Source organism: Suricata suricatta, chromosome 10 (genome assembly GCF_006229205.1).
Source record: "Suricata suricatta isolate VVHF042 chromosome 10, meerkat_22Aug2017_6uvM2_HiC, whole genome shotgun sequence".
Lineage (NCBI taxonomy): Eukaryota > Metazoa > Chordata > Mammalia > Carnivora > Herpestidae > Suricata > Suricata suricatta.
In genome coordinates this window covers 19,595,272-19,614,406 of record NC_043709.1, presented here as the reverse complement: position 1 = coordinate 19,614,406, position 19,135 = coordinate 19,595,272, and the positions used below count along the sequence as shown (strand labels likewise).

General features: G+C 38.9%; 1 protein-coding gene across 2 annotated transcripts in view; it reads left to right on the top strand.

The window, feature by feature from the left end:
- ANO4 (anoctamin 4) overlaps window positions 1-19,135 on the top strand; it is a 229,315-nt gene that overhangs the window by 158,857 nt on the left and 51,323 nt on the right. For both annotated transcript variants that reach the window (XM_029955757.1, XM_029955756.1), the window contains 3 exons: window positions 8,749-8,831; window positions 11,508-11,648; window positions 14,438-14,602. In XM_029955757.1, coding sequence (XP_029811617.1) covers window positions 8,749-8,831; window positions 11,508-11,648; window positions 14,438-14,602 — 389 coding nt within the window. The remainder of the gene's footprint in view (window positions 1-8,748; window positions 8,832-11,507; window positions 11,649-14,437; window positions 14,603-19,135) is intronic.

The window sequence follows — 19,135 nt, the reverse complement described above, 5'->3', positions numbered from 1 at the left end:
CCCTCTCACATGCATAAATGAAAGATTGCACACAAAGAACTCACATCTTTTCAAGCTTCAATAGTAAATATTCTGCTACTATGTATTAAATACTGCATGGTTTGCCCAAGCTAAGATGAAACCACATCATAAATCAATAAGCATTTTGCATTTTCTTTCATTATCTACTCAAAGTCATGCCTACTGCACCTCTAAACATGTCATTAAATCCAATGATACAGCAAACACTCCCAAAATAAACTTAGATTGTATTGCAGTTTCACTTAACAGTATATAAAATGCTGTGTCGTCACAGCTATTTTTGAAGGTCCCTAGTCTTTGTAACAGTAGCTTCTCTGATGTCTTCCATGCTTTTTTCAAGCTCAGCAATTAATTTTATGACTATTGTTTTAAATTCTTACTCCCTTTGTTACTTAAATCTGTTTTGAGCAATTCTGTAGCTATGACTTCTTCCTGGAATTTGTTTAGAGGAGAGTTCTTCCATTTTGTCATTTTGGCTAGCTTTCTGTCTCTTGTCAGTTTTAAAAGCTTGTTATGCACTCTGCACCTGTGAGTACTGCTATATTAAAGGAGGCTCATTTACTTTCCATGGCCTGTCTGTTCAGGAAGTATTCTTTTAATGGTGTCTCTCAGTTTCTCTTGTTGTGCCTTTGGTTATTTTATTTCCCTACTCAGTGATATTTGAGTCTCTCCACCATGTGTACTTTGGCTTGTTTCTTGAGGTAACCCCTGGAGTAGAGGGTGTGAGAGCCTTCACACAAACTTACATCCTCATAACCTATCTGCTCTGCTTTTCATCACTCACTCACTTCTGTATGTTGGACCACCACTGATCAATCACCAGCTCTGGAGAACCGCTCCGCTCCCTCCAGCTGCTCTGGAGAAAGCCCCACTGATCGAGCTCACACTTGCACACCCACATTCTCATCTCATCTCCCTTCTTGACATACAAAGTATACTTATAACAGTGTTTTATCATCTTTGTTCTATCATTTCTATTGGTTCTGAGCTGTCTCCCTGGGATTGATTGAATATTCTCCTGCTTATAGGTTTTATATTCCTTCTTATTTGTATGTCTGGTAATTTTTTAAATGTTTACTTATTTTTCAGAGAGAGAGAGAAGAGGGAAGGAAGTAGGATAGAGGGCATGAGAGCAGGGGAGGGGCAGAAAGAGAGAGAAAGAGACAGAAAATCCCAAGAAGATTCCACAATGATGGAACAATGGCTAGGCTCCAACTCATGAACCATGAGATCATGACGTGAGCCAAAATCAAGAGTCTGATTTTTAACCAACTGAGCCACCCAGGCACCCTTGTCCGGTGGTTTTATTAAATGCTGAAAAGTGTTGAATTTTGTTTGTTGTAGTGTTTCTTTAGTGCTGGACTTTGTTCAGGAATGCAGCTGACTTTCTTGCAGCCAAGTTAGATCCTCTTCAGACTTGTTTTTAGCTTCTTAAGGTAGGTCCAGAGACCCACTACTAAGAGATGGCCTTTATGAGGGCTCTTATAAAATTCTATGTGTTGCAATATGTCTGTACTCTGACTAGTGGGATGGTAAACTTATTTTAGCCCTCTGTTAATTCTGAGGATTGTTTAGATACCAACAAGCTGCCTCATGTAGTTTCACACCATGCATGTCAAAAGCAGAAGGGACTTCATTGCTGATACCTTGATCTTTCTTTCAGCATTAGCTCCCTTCTCTCTGATACTCTACCCCACAAACTCTTACCACTTCACTTTCCCCACTCTAATCTCCCAAGCTCAGTAAGACCACTAGGCTTTGTTTGGGTTCTTCCACCTCCAGATGTCCTCCAAACAATGAGCTAGTGTGATCCTAAAGCTCACCTCACTTATTTTTCTCTCAGGGACCATAGTTCTCCACTACCTGCTGTCCAGTGCTGAAACAGTTGTTTCTTATATTGAAGCAATGAGTCCTTATGGGTAGAAACAGAAATCCCCAGTCTGCTGTAGCTTGATGGCTTTTTATAGAAGGAAAGCATACACTTAGGCAAGGGCCTCAGAGAATTTTGTTTACTTTGGGGAACTGCCATTTTCCATAGTGTCTCCTCATCTTTACCAATTCAGAAACACTGTTGGAATACCCAGAGCTAATTGGACTTGGACAAACAGACACCTCTTCTAAACTCTGCAAGCACCAACATGTTATCCAGAATTTGAAAATAGTATATGATAGAGAATATTATTTTATAGTGACCATCTAGAACACTTTCTTCCAGTATCAGGATACTGAAAAAGCCAGATGAATCATTATATGGTGTTTGAGCTTGGAAATCAGTGCAGCTAGCAAAATCCCTAGCACATCAAAAGTGCAATTAATAACTGTTAAATGAATGGAAGAGGAGAGTAAGAACTATTTTTTCTGCTGAATTAGTCATCTTTATTCCATTTCAAAAATATCCCTAAAGACTGGCTTATGTCAGGATACCCTTCTACTATTCTACATTAGATTAAATTCTGCAAAATTTATATTTTAGACCCTTGTTTTTCCTAAGTTACGGATTGGCCACCCCTTGTCTGGATACATTGACTTTCTCCAGAAAGGTTCTAATACCAATAAGTAAACTTCAACTTCTTAAAATACAGTCACATTCCCGTTTTTCCTAGATCCTGAGATTAATTTTATCTTGCATGTTGGGGAGTTTCAAAAATTCTTAAGTCACTTGTTTACATTCATTTGCATTATTATTGCCTATGACCCACCTCAGATGTTGCAAATTAGCAACTGATAAAAATACCCTGTTTGGTTGTCACCAATTTTAAAAATATACAAATAAACTATTATTTTGAAACTGAGATAGTTCACATGAAGGTACATTGTAGCCAGATCTTCAAGCTTTTGAAAAATTTGAAGATCTAGCCACACTGCGGTCAATAGAAACTGAAGAACACCTACTGCTTGTATGTGGTTCACAGACTCTCCAACTGGTCCCATTCCCTACCACTCCCTTTTGGGTGGTTTCCTCTTGCAGGTTTTTTAGTGATCTGATTATTTTAGCATTTGAGTTTGTGACTCCTCACTAAGCTCATTCATTTTGTTTAGATTTTATGAGTTAAGTTCTCAGGAGATGACCTCATTCCTCTAAGTTCATAGAAAGCACATCCTTGTAATTCCTCTATACCTTCTCCAAATAAACATTCTCTGAAAGTTATAAAGGACGGAGATAATGAAATTTGTTAGTATTATCCATTTCACTTTTTAAAAAGAAGGAAATAAGAATTTGGAGAAAAATAACTATGCGTATGAATGAAGCTCATTCTAATTTCCTAGGAAGAGAATCATGTTGGCCAGGTTTCTGAAAATGCCTTGAGTCATCAGAAAGCAGGTCATTTTTCTGAAATAAAAATAATTCTTTCCTTTCCCTATCTACTGCCATTTTTATTGCTGGCCACAACTCAATTCTTGTTTTTATACAAATATATCATAATTTTTGACAAATTAAGAAGTTCGACTACAGGATGTTTAAGCCCTTGTTTTTCTCAAAAAAAAAAAAAGTAAACATGCCTTTATAATTATATTGTGGCATTAGACGTGATTCTCTTCTGGACTTGCAGAGTAGAAATGTTCAAAATAAAGAATCACATTATGCCTTTGAATACCTGTTATGTTACCAAAGGGCAAATACTGGCAGCATGTATCCCTAGCAGCTTTGGGAACAAATGTGGGCTTTTCCAGGCCTCCAGAAGAAAAGTATAGATCTAAAGGAAGGATAGAAAGTAAATGCCAGACTCTCACAGTAAACCTATAACCTGGGGTATGGTACTTTGGTTTTTATAATCAGTTTCAGCAAAGTGCTTTCTTTTTGGCTCTTCTTGACTCTGTAGAAATTAGAAGCCTCAGATTAGACTGTGCCTTTTAGTTAAAAGATGAGATAACACCTCTGACCATTACCCTAAATGCCAGTTGCTCCTAGTCATTGTGATAGACTGAATAGCCCTGCTATGGGTTGAATTGTGTTCTCCAAAAAGACATGTTTAAGTCTGAGCCCCCATCACCTATGCAAGTGACTTTATTTGGAAACAGGGTCTTTGAAGATATAATCAAGTTAACATAAGGCCATACTGGATTCCCAGTATGACTGGTGTCTTTACAAGAATAGAAAATGGAGAGACAGGCACAGGGTAGAATTCCACATGAAGACAGGCAGGCAGATTGGAATAGTACCTCCACAAGCCAAGGAGTGCGCAAGATTACCCAGGAGCTGAAAAGAGAGGCACAGAAGCTGCTCTTTCTCAGAGCCTCCAGTAGGAACTAACCCTGACTGCACCTTCATTTTGAACTTCTAACATCTAGAACTGTAAGAAAATAAATTTGCTGTTTTAAGCTCCCACACACACCAAAAAAAAAAAAAAAAAAATAGAAAAGAAAAAGGCATATTAGGCCCAAATCCCAGTTCTGTCATTTACTAGCCATGTGACTCCTTTTCAATCTCAGATTTCTTATTCAGAGAATAATGAAAATAATGACAACCATGACAGACTTTTTAGAAAATAAAACATAGTGCATAACATGTAATAAATTTTTATTGTATAGTGACTAAATAGTGCAGTATTTCAACCCTGTCATGGAATCCAAGGTATGCAGCTTAAAGGGGAGATTTTCCTGCATAAGCCTCTCTAAATGCCTTAAGAAGATGACAAAAGATAGAAACCCAGTGGGGTTTTTTCTTCCTTTTTTGCAAAATGTTAACCATGGTTGTACTTTCAAAGATAAAGAAAACCTGTATCAGTTAGGATGACTAAGTTAATTGCTGTAATACACAAAAAACAAAGACCAGATGTTTAATAGAACCCATGCACATGAAGCCCAAGCAGGTGTTTCTGGTTGTTAGCCTTCTGTGTGGTCATGTAAGTACCCAGGTTTCTTTTATTTTGTGGCTCTGTCCTATTTGGGATTCTTAGAGTCCTCTCCATTTATCCCTCTAAAGGAGAAAAGAAACATAGCGATGATAAACTTACTTCCTAATTATTTAGTCCCAAATTGATGTACATCACTCTACTTCCTTTCCATTTTCCAAAACTTGGCCACATCTAACTGTAATAAAGGCTAGGAAATGTAATCTATGTCTAGAAAGAAATGGTTTTGGTTAATGTATAGAAATATGCTACAAATTGATTTGAAATTGATAATAAGTGTTCTACTTAAGGAAACGATCATAGCACATGGCCCACAGAACACTGTTACATCCTTTTCGTGTCCTTTATGGGCTCATGTGACAACCTTCCCAACTGTGTACAATTCCAAGGCAGTGGTTTCCTGATATATGAACACAAACCTACCTGCACACTAACTTTGACCCTACATGTACTTAAAAGACAGAAGTTTCATATTTTTCTAATGCATCAACTAATGTTGTAAGAGGATTGTTATTTGGGATTGATGTTCATACCTCAGATAAATTTCATTTGCAGGTAGATTAGTTACAGGGTACTACAGAATAGAAAAGGGAGAAAAGAGAGCATGCAAAAGTCTGTCTTATAACTAAAACTAATAAAGCTTCAGATATCGTGGCTTGATCTTGCCCTACCTAAAATCTATAAAGGAAAGTAACTCATAAGTTTTTTCATCTTCGTGCCTCATGCAATGTCAGTGATTAAATGGGACAAGCATTTCAGGCTGACAGATAGCTCTGCTCTACATGGTTATTCGGGGACTCACAGTACTAAAAACAAGTTGTCTGTCATCCTCCCAGGCCTTGGCGTCACTTGCATGGTCTCAGCTGAGTCACTTGGGTTCCACCTATCCAAAAGGGTAAAGAGAATGTAGAAAAAGCACCCTCACTGTCTAAGATATTGACAGGAAAGTGATCTACATCACATTACTTCTGTTCACATTCCACTGGTGAGAAATGTCCTCAGCAAGGACATCTGGGAAATACAGGATAGGTGGGCAGCCATGACATCAGCAACAGCGCTTTACTATAGAACAAGGCAAGAATGCATCTTGGAGCACAATAGGTAGTCTTTGCCATAGGGTCCAACCAAATAATGAGAGTAATAATTAGAATGATATTTCAAGGCAAAAGAGAAACATAGTAAGTTTCAACTTTTCATCTCAGTAGCTTACTTATTTAACTGACACTTATGTATAAAAACATTCACAAGATATAGTTTCATATTTTTCAAACATATACCACAATGTCTTAAAGGTTTAGATAAATAAGAAAAGAGTAATTTGCCATATTGTTCTCACTTCCATGACAGCATGTCAATTGTACATTTACTGTGCCTCTATGGAAGTCAGTTACTGTGCTGGACCCTGGGGATATAAAGATAAAGATGGCTAAGATATAGCCCTCATTCTCAAGAAGCCCACAAGCTAGTGGTAGAAACTATCCAGTTTTTCTGTTGTTTTTTAAGTGCTGAATCCTGTGCTCAGCACTTACCTAGAGCTATCTACACAACTCAGCATGGATTTAGAGAAGGTTCGAAAGGAGTGGTTGCAGAATCCATAGAGCCAAATCTGGAAGCAGGAGTAGGAGTTGGCTAAATAGACGCAAATAGGGAAGAACATTATAAGCTAAAGAAATAGTGTGGGCAAAGCTGAGAAAGTTATCCCATAGCTCAGGTGTGAAAACTTCTAGTGAGTTAGCCTAGAGTCTAGGGTACAAGTTAGGGCAGAGAGAGTTAGGCACAGGCAGGGTCATTAGGAGCCTTGCATCTGGGTTGGTGATGGGGCTTTTTCTATAGGTGGTGTGGCTCCTTGACACCCAGGAAACCTGGTCATACCTTGTTTTTAAAAAATCATTATCTTCATAGAAAGATAGATTGGAATCTAAGGAGTTCAAAATGCTAGAAGAAAAGTTAAGCCTTCTGATGCTTGCAAAAAAAAAGGGGGGGGGAGATATTTTTAGACCAAATTTTTGTAGAAAGGATTCTGTATAGTAGAAAATCTTGACAAAACCCTTAGGAGTTTTATGTGTTTTGAAAATCAACCCATAAAAGAAATAATACTTTTTAATCAAATGTATAGTACTGAGTGGTATAGTAGTATAAGATAAAGAGATATATTAACAACAAGCAGCTTCAAAGGAGACATAGAAGAAAATGTAAACTCTGATATAAGGCAGCATGTAACTAGACACAATCAAAGTGCATTGGGCTCCCTGGGCTGTGAGTATTTAGACAAAGGGATTTAAATCATGGAATAGTAAGGGTATGGGATTTTTTTAAAAAGGGGGAGGGCTATGAAATTGAAGCTTGAAGGAGACAACCTATATTCAGTTATATCCTAGTTCATGGTAAGAGATTCTTCCTCAGATGTTTTTTCATACAAAAACACAAAAGATGGGCAATTGTACAAGCAATTAACTTCTCATCCTCCCAAGTTCTAGAATGGAAAGGAGGAGGGAATTATTGGCCACAAAAGGGAATTCCTTGTTAGAGTTTTCTCTCTCCTCCAGGCAGGGTTCTGCACATACTGGGGAGAAGAAAGTGGTGGAATATTTCTGAGAGCCTCTGGTTTGTCTTTGAAGTCAGTTCCTCTAGATGAGGACCACAAATGGGTTGGAGAGTAGCAATAGCCAGGAAGATAGATTGGATATGTATCCTGTGGCCTTAGGCTTTTCAGAAAGGTCCCCCATCAAGCCTCTCTGAAGCCAGAGTCCTGACTTTTAATGAAGAATAACCACATATTCAAGGGCTGGCTGCTTTTTCTCTTTAAGACCAGGGGACACTCTGGAGACATAAAAGAGATAACGTCTTTAGCAAGTGCCATTTGCTTGAGGGGCCAGAGGACCTAATGAAAGAATTGTCCCAGAAACCCCATGCAAAGACAAGTAATTTGATGAGGCAAAGACAAGTGTAGAGAAAGAATTAGCAGGCCTGCTTTAGAAAATTCTCACCAGATTGGCTCTTGGCCCTTGCCTCTCTAATTCTTAAGTACACAGCCAAGCACAAGAGAGAGAGAGATCCACTAATTCTGTGTCCTGGGTATCTCTGTGATATCCTTAGTTGCATCCATCCTCCAGGTTTTAGAGAGAGAGTCCTATCATCTGGCTTATGACTCCCAAGGCAGCAAGATTATGCCTTGATTATTTTTCTTTCCTTTCTGTCATTGTATAATGCTCAATAATTGACTTGGGCAGATAATTTTTAATTGAATTGAGTAGAAAGTCACTTTGGCCGAATGAAGATAACCTCCAGATTTCCCTGGGTGGAAAGGACAACTATCCCACACCTTGTTGAAAACAGTTCTTAAAATATGCACACTTTTTCCCATAATGTGACAACCAAGAAATAGTTTGGAGAAAAAGAATAAAATAGCTTCTTTCAATAAAACACCAAAATACATTTTACATAGCTATTGTGAAGATTTGAGAGACAAGAAATCACTGCCAGTCAAATCCATGTGAACTGCTAAGTTTTATTTTTGCTTTTCTGCCCTTACCTGCTCCTCCATTTTAAAAATAAATACTCTGTCTATAAGAGAGATGTTGGTAACCTAGTTTTCTGCATTCTTGTATACCAGGAGCTTTGTCATTCTAATAAGTCTGTTCTGCCTCGACTTGCAAATCAGCTTAATTTAACTCTAAATAAAATCTCTAATTTTTCATTATGTTTGACACAAGCTTTGTAATTCTCAGAAATGGTCCCTGTTAAATGGGAGTTAGTGATATTCAAGGATCCTTACACAAACAGCTGTAATTCTCTGCAATGACCTCATTACTCAGTGACAGTTAACAGCATTGCTTTATTCAAAAACATCTTTGTCTTTCTCTGCTTGTTCCAGCGACAGTTTTCCTGGAGTTTTGGAAAAGAAGACGAGCAGTAATTGCTTATGACTGGGATTTGATAGACTGGGAAGAAGAGGAGGTTTGTATTATTTACGTCAGAGTTTTTCAAAAAGCAAATCAACAAATACACAGTCCCCTAGAGTTATCACTCTGCTCTGTGACAGAAGTCAGGTTTCCTCCCAAAGCATTTCAATACCTATCTCTGCAAAAAACTTCAAGTAGTATAAAAACTAGCAGAATTTAAAAGGAAGAAAAGATGTGGTGCTTGGGTAGCTCAGTTGGTGAAGCATCTGACTCTTAATTTTGGCTCAGGTCAGGATCTCGTGGTTTGTGAGTTTGGGCCCCACATTGGGCTCCAAAGAGCATGGAGCCTGCTTGGGATTCTCTCTCTCTTCCTCTCTTCAGCTCTCTCTCTGTACCTCCCCCCTCACTTTCAAAATGAATGAATTAATGAATGAAAGGGAGAAAAAAGAAAGAAAAAAAGAAAAAAAACATTTTGATTGCTTAGTAAATTAAGATTCTGTGGCTAAGTAAAATAAAGCATTTCACTTGTAGGTAGAGACATTATAAGAATTAGTAGTAAGATTTGTCTAGTTTTCTTAAATAGTATCCATTTTCTTTACTTAAGCAGAAAGAATATTAGAACTCTAGGTATTTGAAAGCAAACCCCTTAAGAGAACTTGTTGGTAGAAGTGCCTAAATGCTTCTTATTCTAGCCTGCCATGCTCAGATTGCTGTGCAGAAAAGCACCAGCTTCCCACATGCCTTCTTCATGGATAACCCAGGGTATCCATTTCTTGGGGCTCCCACAACAAAGTACCACAGATTGGGTGGTTGAAACAACAGAAATTAGTTGCTCACTTTTCTGGAAGCTAGAAGTCTGAGATCAAAGCATTGGCAGAGTTGATTTCTTCTGAGGGTTGTGGGGGAAGAGTCCGTTGCAGGCTCCTCTCCTTGGCTTGTAGATGGCCATGTACTCCCTAGGTCTTCACATAGTTCTCTCTGTGTGTGTGTCTGTATCTAAATTTTTTTTTTATTAAGAACCTGTCCTATTGGATTGGACCACTCTAATCACTTTCCTTGAGCTTAATTACCTCTGTAAGGGCTCTGTCCAAATACAATCATACTCTGAGGTACTGTAGGTTATGACTTCAACAAATGAATTTGTAGGAGTTTGGGAGGGGAGACACAATTTATCCCATAAAACCCAGAGACACAGGTCTGGCTCAGTGATGGGCTTCAGTCCCAGGATAATTAACTCAGTGACTTTTAGATGACAGAGCCTGATAAATTCAGTTTCCCAAAGAAGCAAAAGATTCTAGGTCTGTTCTGTTTATATCCTCAAGTGTAACTGCCTGAAATAAGTAAAGGAAGGCAGAACCTGATTTTAACTGTGTCCCCCACTGTCCTTCCCCACTGCCTGCCACTGAGTGAAGTCCAGCCTTGGGCTTACTCTGCAGCAGGAGCGAGGCCGCCCTTCCTCCTCCACAGGCCAGCTACTGCCAAACTCTGCCCAGTCTCCATAACCACCCTTCTGTCAGCTCCTTCTTCACTCTCTGTCTCTCCATCCGAGTCCTGAGCATTTCTGCGTAGATTAACTCAATCTCCATTTCTTCGGACTTGCCACTCATTTTGCCTCCGCTTGCAAGACATGAAAATAGAACAGGTACTTAATTAACTGGAACCGCTTGAGCCTACCTTCTTGCTGATTTCCTGTTCCTAATCCCATAATTGCTTTTTAGTCATAAGCTTTTCACATTAGATGGTTCTCGACTAAATGAAACAAAACCTCAGCTTGATTTAGAATTAGAGTTGCCTTGATTTTAGCTGGATTTGAAACATGTTTACCTTCTTTTCAATAACAATTAATACATTTAAAATCTACTGATTAAAGGTGAATGACTCTTATAGGAGCTTGTTAAAAATACATTCACCATGTTTTGGGCTGCCTCCGTTGAAAAAAAATTTTAAGATTTTATTTTTAAGTAATGTCTGTACGCAATGTGGGCCTTGAACTTACAACACTGAGAACAAGAGTCACATGCTCCACCAACTGAGCCAGCCAGGAGCCACTATAAAAAAAAAAAAAGTGTTTTTGTAATTGTAGGAGGACACTAAAAATTATATTACCATTATAACTCACAACATGGATTCTGGACACTTTGATGTTAAGAAACTTTCTTTGTCATGTGTCTGTCTCATTCCCTGGTAATAAAAGTAAAAACTTATTAGTTAATTCATACTACTAGGGACAAAGAGAAGTGGTCCCTTTTCTCATTCTGTTTGTTTCTTCTAGCACAGCTTAGTACAATAACGGAAACACCTAACTGTTAGTCTAAATTATACTGCCTTGGGGAACCTGGGTAGCTCAGTCAGTTAAGCTTCCAGCTCTAATCTTGGCTCAGGTCCTGATCTCATGGTTCGTGAGAGTGAGCCCGAGCCCCCATGGAGCCTGCTTAGGATTCTCTGTCTTCCTCTCTCTCTCTGCCCCTCCCCTATTTGCATGCATAGTTTCTCTCTCAAATTTTAAAAAACAATAAACTATACGGCCTTGATGATAAGTCTAGATTAGCATCCCTTAGATTTTTTTCAAGTGGCCAATTTCCAAACATTTAAACCTGGGTTTCTGAGACCACCTCACTGATTGACCTCTTAGTGTGGTAGCTGTTGATTTAGTTTTACAGTAGAATAAAAAAGTTTCTTTATTGTGTGCATACCCCTCCCGTGCATAAAAATGTCTTTTTTTGTTCTTTAGGAAGAAATACGACCCCAGTTCGAAGCCAAGTACTCCAAGAAAGAGCGGATGAATCCCATTTCGGGAAAGCCAGAGCCATATCAGGCATTTGCAGATAAATGCAGTCGACTCATTGTTTCTGCATCTGGGATATTTTTTATGGTTTGAAACTTTTCTACAAAATTCTTTGTTTCATAAAGTACAAACCTATAGCGTGGTAACAACAATAATCAGGCATTTGCAGAATTCTACAAAACATTTTTACATATTCTGCTATGTAATACAGTGACCACATGAGGTGGTCAAAGATGGTACTTCTTTCCCCGTGTTACAGATGGAGACTCCAGAAGGGTAAGGGCTTGTTTGGAGTCAGCCAGCAAATAACCTAGAGCTCCAGTTCTTTGGGCTGCCTCCCTATTCCATGCTGAGAGGAAATAAAAATTGAGATAAGACCTGCAGTATTGGTTGTTCACACTTTTTGCTTGCCATGTCCATGTAAGAAAATACATTATCTGTCATGACCCAGTATATGCTATACCAGTAGATGTATTGAATAGAGTAGCTGAAACAATGCTCACCTTTCCAATATGCAATGAACACTGATTTTTTTTTGTTTTACTATGGTGTTTTTTAAATGCCAGCTATAACCCCCTAAGATTGATTTCTAGGTCCACTAATGGTTATGTCAGTTTGAAAAACACTAACTTGAACCTGCATTGTTGACTTTTCCTAAAAAGAAGTCATTTAGTAATCAACTTTGACCCTGTTAATTACTGAACAAAATTTATTCATATTTTCAGAAATGTCATTTTAGAACAGTAAAGGGTTGTTAGGATTTTCCTTTCCTCTTCAAATAGTAAGTGTGTAAATAAGTCTCATAGGTCATTATATTAGGAAGGACAAGATGATAGCAAATCTAGACACTTGACCCCTTTTTAGCCAGAAATGAACTGGGGAGTTGAAGGGGTAGGCAGCATTCCCAGGGGTCTCTTGGCCGGACCAAGATTCAAATCCACGCCTTTCTATAGACACTGCTCTGGAAGCACTTGCACCATGCCTTGCCTTCTATAAGTAAAGTCATATGTATTGTCTTACTTTTTTGTTTCTTACAAGACCTATAGATGTAGAGTAAGTTTTTCCTATTCTACAGCCACAACTCAGACCAGACTTCTGACTAAGTCCAGCGAGCTGTCCATGGCACCCTTGTCTGAAAGTCAATGTGGGTTTCACTTATCTCCCTATCAATAGTTCAAGAACCAAGATGTGGACAGTTGTTGTATTTTGGCCAGTTCCAGCTAGGGTTCATACTTAAGCTTTTAGAGCATGTCACCTATAGGAAGCCAAAAACAGTTTGCATAAAACAGAGGAATGCATTTATAAAGAAAGCAATCTGTAACTCAGCAATGTCCATCCTGAGACCCGGCTTAAAGTTTTTAATAGTTAAGTAGGTTAAGGTCTTTAATATGTTGAGTCACCTAATGAAAGACACAAAACTTTTTGGAATCTCAGATTTCCAGTAGATAGAAGACATGTCATATTCTTCTCAAATACCGTGAAATCTTCAGAGAAAGATTTCTCGTTTCAGTGTTTACAAATGATTAATAAGAAATTATGTACCTATCACATAGTTGGAGTATTCAGCAACAAATAGCTGAACGCTTACTGTGCACCTGTAATTATGTTAAGGTGCCACAGAAACCATGGTGAGCAAAACAGGTGCCATGCCTGCCCTGATGGAGCTTAGAGTAGATCCCTCCCTTTATCTGCAGTTTTGCTTTCTGGGGTTTCAGTTACCCACAATCAACCCCAGGCCAGAAGGAGATAATCCTCCTTCTGACATATCTTCAGAAGGTCAGTAGTAGCCTAACCCTTTGTCATATGCCCACATCATTCACCTCACTTCATCTCATCACACAGGCATTTTATCATCTCACGTCATCACGAGAAGAGTACAATACAATAAGTTATTTTGAGGGAGAGAGAGAAAGACTACATTCAGGTAGCCTTTATTACAGTATATTGTTGTATTGTTAGTTACTGTTGTTAGTCTCTTACTGTGCCTAATTTGTGAGTTAAACTTTCTCCTAGGTATGTATGTATAGGAAAAAAACATAATATATATATATATAGGATTCAGTACTATCTGAAGAACCAAACATTCACTGAGGTCTTGGAAATATCCCTCACGGATAAGTGGGGTGGATACTGTACTTTCTCAGTGGTGGAAACTGGCAAGAATCAAACTGACATACTATTAGAAATTATAAATCGGATACTAAGAGTTTAGGTAGCATATAATAATGACGAAAAAGGTCTGAGGGGCATGAAAAGCTTTAGTTATGAAGTAGTTCTTGAGCTGAGGGGTGAAGAATGAGTAGGTGTTAACTAGGTTGCTTGTGTGTGTGCACATGCGTGTGCACATGTATGTGTCTTTGACAGGGTAATGAGGGGAGTCAGCATTTTACACAAAGGAAATGGTCTTGAAGATTAAGGGTGCTTAGTCCATCTGAAACAATGAGAGAGGTTCTGGAGTCCCTAACAGAAAGGAAAATGGCCTCCACGAGGTGGAGAAAGTACTGAAGGCCACCATACAGGCGTTGCTTTTATTCTAAGAGTAAAAGAAACCAATAGATTTACGCAGAAGAGTGACATCATAAGATTTCCATAATACATATGCTCAATCTAATATTCTTCTAGTGTTACCCCATAGCTTACAGTTAATCAGCTTCCAAGCACTATGATTTTTCTATTTGAATAACAAAGAAAATACATGCAAGAGAAAGTAATAATCATGGTGAAAAGCAAGCATTTTGTTGCAGTTGCTTGAGTCAGTACAATAGTTGTCTTATTTCCTTTTCTCATTTTCTAGGGGTGGGATTTTACAGTGGTTAGGACCATTTTCCCCCAGACATTCCACCTCAGTGCTCACAGGGTCTCTGTCTTCCTGCCAGATCTGTGTGGTGATCGCAGCCGTGTTCGGGATTGTCATTTACCGGGTGGTGACGGTCAGCACTTTTGCTGCCTTTAAGTGGGCGTTAATCAGGAATAACTCTCAGGTTGCAACAACAGGGACTGCTGTGTGCATCAACTTCTGCATCATTATGCTGCTGAATGTGGTAAGTGAGCTGCACGGTAACTAGCCCAATGTGGCCTGCAGTTTTCTTCTATTGCTAAAGGGGCCTAGCTTCCGAGGGGAGAGCCTGTCCCATAGCGCTGATAGCTGGGCAGCAAACTACCCAGCACGTGGAGGATTGAGAAGGCTTGAGTCAAATCTAGGCTCCAGAAGTTTTAAGTGTAAGATTAGGCAAGGCACTTCCCCTCTCTGAATCGTAGTTCATTTCTTTACACAATAAGATAACACCGTATATATATTCTTTGGGGAAACGAAGAAGATACTTTAAAGGCCCAGCCTAGAATCTGTGACATAGCTCAGTAGTGTTGGTTCCCATTTCCTTTTGATTCTGAATGACAGGAAAAGTGGTCGGTATCCAAAGCATTCCTTGAGATCGCCCTACAAGGGGATGGCACATGTAACTTGTGTTATTTTCGGGCTTTTTGCAGTTCTGTATTTCAGCCCAGATGTCTCCCTTAAACCCCAAATTCATACATCCACCTGCCTGCTCCACCATCCTCCCCCAGACCTCTCTCTTCCCTCCAGAATCAGCTCCTCCATAGCCTCTCCCCACTTAGCTGCTCAGGCTGGAAACCTTTAGCATTACCCTTGATTCCTCTGTTTCTCTCACTGTCTCCAGTATTTGATCACTTTTCACACATTTCCAAGTCCCACCCTGGTCCAAGACCCCAGTATCTCCTACTTGGGCTACTACAGTGCCTTCCTAACTGGTCTTCCGGCTCCTTTGCCTCTGCTCCTTCAGTTTAGACTCATCACAGCCGCTAGAGTGAGCTTCCTACCCCTGCTCCTGTCACTGCTTTCTTCACCATGTCCGGTGGCTTTCTTCTTGCTCAGAATAAAAGTTCACATCTTCATGTGGCCTCCAGGGCTCCCCTTCTTCTGGCCCCAGGGACATCTCTGACCTTGTCTTCTCCCTACTCACCCTGCTTCTCCTGCTCCACCCTGGCCCTCCAGTTGTTCCCTGGTTGTGCCAGGCATGCTCTGCATGACTTACTTCCTCTCCGCCTTCAGGTGTCACTCTTCTAATATAAGGTTCCCATGGTCACTTGGTTTAGACCTGTCCCCCACCCCTGCCCTCTGACAATTTCCTATCTCGTTACCTGCTGTTTTTCTCCATGGTGCTTATCACTACGTAATATGCTTTTTAAAACTTATTTTATTATCTGTCTTCTCTATGGGAATGTAGGCCCAAGGGGACAGACTTTTGTCTACTTTTTTAAAAATCTTATTATTGTTCACTACCTAGATCAGGGACTGGCACATAGTAGCCGCTCAGTAGACTGTTGTTATTTGCAGAATAATATTATTTGCTGACATGTTAGATTTGAAGTCAACCTATACATGCAATTCCTGACAGGGGTTTGTAGCAGGGGATAAATAAGATAATGTATGCAGAGTGCCAAGCACGATGTTAGGCATGGAGTAGCTGTTCAATTAATTATGGTTCCCTCACCCTTAATTATATTGCATCTTAAATATGGGCCATAATGCTGAAATGCTCTCATCATTAAAAAAGGATTTTTTCAAAGGCCAAGCAAGTTAATACTATTATCAATATTGTTTAATCTGTTTGGATTATTATTTCTAGCTCTTTAAACAATTCTAAATTCTATAACACTCTAATACATTGAGAGTGATCCCTAACAGAATTCAACCCACCCAATATTGAATGAGTTCATTTATGATTTTTTAGTGAACTAGTAACCACTGAGCTAATAAAATATAGGGGATTTAGTATTATTATTGCTATTAATATTGCTATCTATTATTAATAACAGGAGCTTCTTTATTATTTTAGAAAAAAGTTTCAAAATCCAGAAACTATGACAGAAGAGCAGTTACTAATTATTTGACGTGGTGGTTGTGTAATTGCATTATCCAGTGGAGACTGAGTGGATATGTGGCACCCCAGCCCTCCCCCCGGCAGTCCCTCCTCCAGGATTTAGCTAGTCTCCGAGTTAATTGTGGAATATACACATTGCGAAGGGGAGTGATTCATAGTGAAATTAACCAAACAGCCAGGGCAGTGAAAGATTCTGTGTCCAGGTAGTTTGCAATGAATTAAAGCTCTCTTTTCTCTAATGCTTTATTAAAATTTAATTTATACATCTTAGGAAATAAATTCCTGTATACATGTAATGAGTCTATAAATGCATGGTTGCTCATACATTTTGAGCAGATACCAATGTTGTCAGTGTGAGACTTTGTTTAACTAGAAATCACTTACCCAGCAATCTCTGCTTCATGAGATACAACCAAGAAAAGAGAAAATAAACTAACAATGAGGAAGGGAGCATAGAGAGTAGGAAAACTATATAGTTGTGGACATTGCAAAGCACCTACTTTGTGCTGGGAGACAGACCACTAGGCATTTATATGTTTTATCTAACAAGCACTTCAGAGTCACTGAAATGGATGATATAGAGTCCACACACTAAAGGTAATATGTATTTTTATACATGCCCTTAAGGTTATGTTTTCATTTATTTGGGGTAAATGTGAACACCTTTGATGTTCTGATTTCTCACCAACTTTAGATTAGAAAAACAGAAGGTTACTAAGGCAAGAATTCTGTTAAGGGCAGGAAATGACAAGTCATAGCAATGGGAAGGAAAGAAAATAAAAAACATTTGTAAGAACTCTCAAAGCAGCTGCATCCAAGACCCTTTTGTGCAGGAAGCAATTGCCTTCCTCTCCTCAGCCATCTCTGATGATGTCCCCATCCCAGCACACACATTTACAGTCCTGTCTTACGCCCTGAAACCTTGCACGTTCCATTATGAAGGCAACCAAGTGTGTAATATAGTTTGAAAAGGTTTTCATCAGAATATCCAAAAAAATAAAAAAGTAAGTCCTTAAGCAAATATCACTTAAAGGACAGATGACAGACTAATAACAATAATATAGTTTTGACCAATTCAATGAACTCAACTATCCACTGGCTTCTGAAATTATTCAACTTAAGATAGTTTCACACATATTTTCATATGCATTTTTATAGCTACATAAATTATTTTCAGCTACTAAAAATTTTGGTCATACTGGCCTTGCAAAAAAAATCATCATTTAGTCATGAATCATTAATACTTTACATTAATTGACTATAAAAACCTTGAGAGCTATATTGGCTTTTAACTTACATTCATTATAGCCTCTAATTTTTAAATAATATTGTTATAGATCACATACCCTGTTTCTGACTTTCTGCTAGAGTTCTGCAACCCTAACTGAAGAAGCAGATGTATAAGGGATGCCTATTTTCTAGATTTTATGATGTGTATTTACTTCTGAAAATAAAAATAAAATTTGTATTATTTTATAGAAGTATTCTGGATCCCAACAAAATATTAGGCTTCTTAATAACTGGTTAAGTGGCATTTATTAGTTTTCATTTTATTTCTTCTTTAAAAATAAATCCCTAAAAGATGGAGTGAGTAGGATGGATTTTCTTGCTCCTTGTTGTACTGTTTCACTCCAATCTGCCTCTGTTGTGACAAAAGAACATCTCAGTATGGTGGTTGCAAACAAAAAGTGCCAATAAGAATATGTCCCAGGAGGAGACTAAAAGTTATTACCATCCTTTTTGCTCAGCCATACCAATATGAATCAGATATTTTATACTCTAAACAGTGAAAAGCATAATGTCTTGTTCCAAAAAGAAGTAAACCATAAAACATGGCTTGCATCAGAACAACCCACATACATTGTTCAAGTGGACAGGATCAAATTAGTAGCACTTACAGTTTTCTTCTGGAAATATACTTAAGGTCAGAAAGCCTTCTGTCAGTTACAGATTTTAACTTTCACGATTTGTGGCATCCAGTCTGGGAACAGATTTTCTACTGCTTTTATCAGAACAAATCATCCATGATTTCTATCTCAACTGCCTAATGAGAAATCAGACCTTTTCCAGAAACCACTCATCTGAAGGTCTCTTGCTGGCCATCAGGCCTTCTGCTTATGTGCCCTTTCCAGCTGCCTTCTGCTCAGAGCCTAACTGTCCACCCCCTGGCATCTGTAAACTTGTATAAATGTTTTATAGAAGTTATAGCTGCCATGGATCCCTACTGTGTCCCCAAACACTTTACCTTATTTTTCACAAGGCTAGTATTAATCATATTTTGACTCCTACATTATTCTTCCATGAGTTCCATTTTTTTTTCAGCATCCAAATCAAAATAATGTTGGTATGTCACCAGCTACCAAGACCTTTGAGACAGGAGTGCAAAGTGAGGCACTTGGACAAAAGCACGTCAACATAAAAGATACAAAGGATAAACTAGATAATCAAAAATTGTATTTTGAGGGGTACCTGGGTGGCTCAGTCAGTTAAGCACCTGATCCTTGATTTTAGCTAAGGTCATGATCTTGTAGTTCGTGAGGTCAAGCCCTGCATGGGCCTCTGCACTGACAGCATGGAACCTGCTTGGGATTTTCTCTCTCCCTTTCTCTCTGCCCCTCCCCTGCTCACTCTTGCCCCCTCTCCCTGCCCCTCCCCTGCTCGCTTTTGCCCACT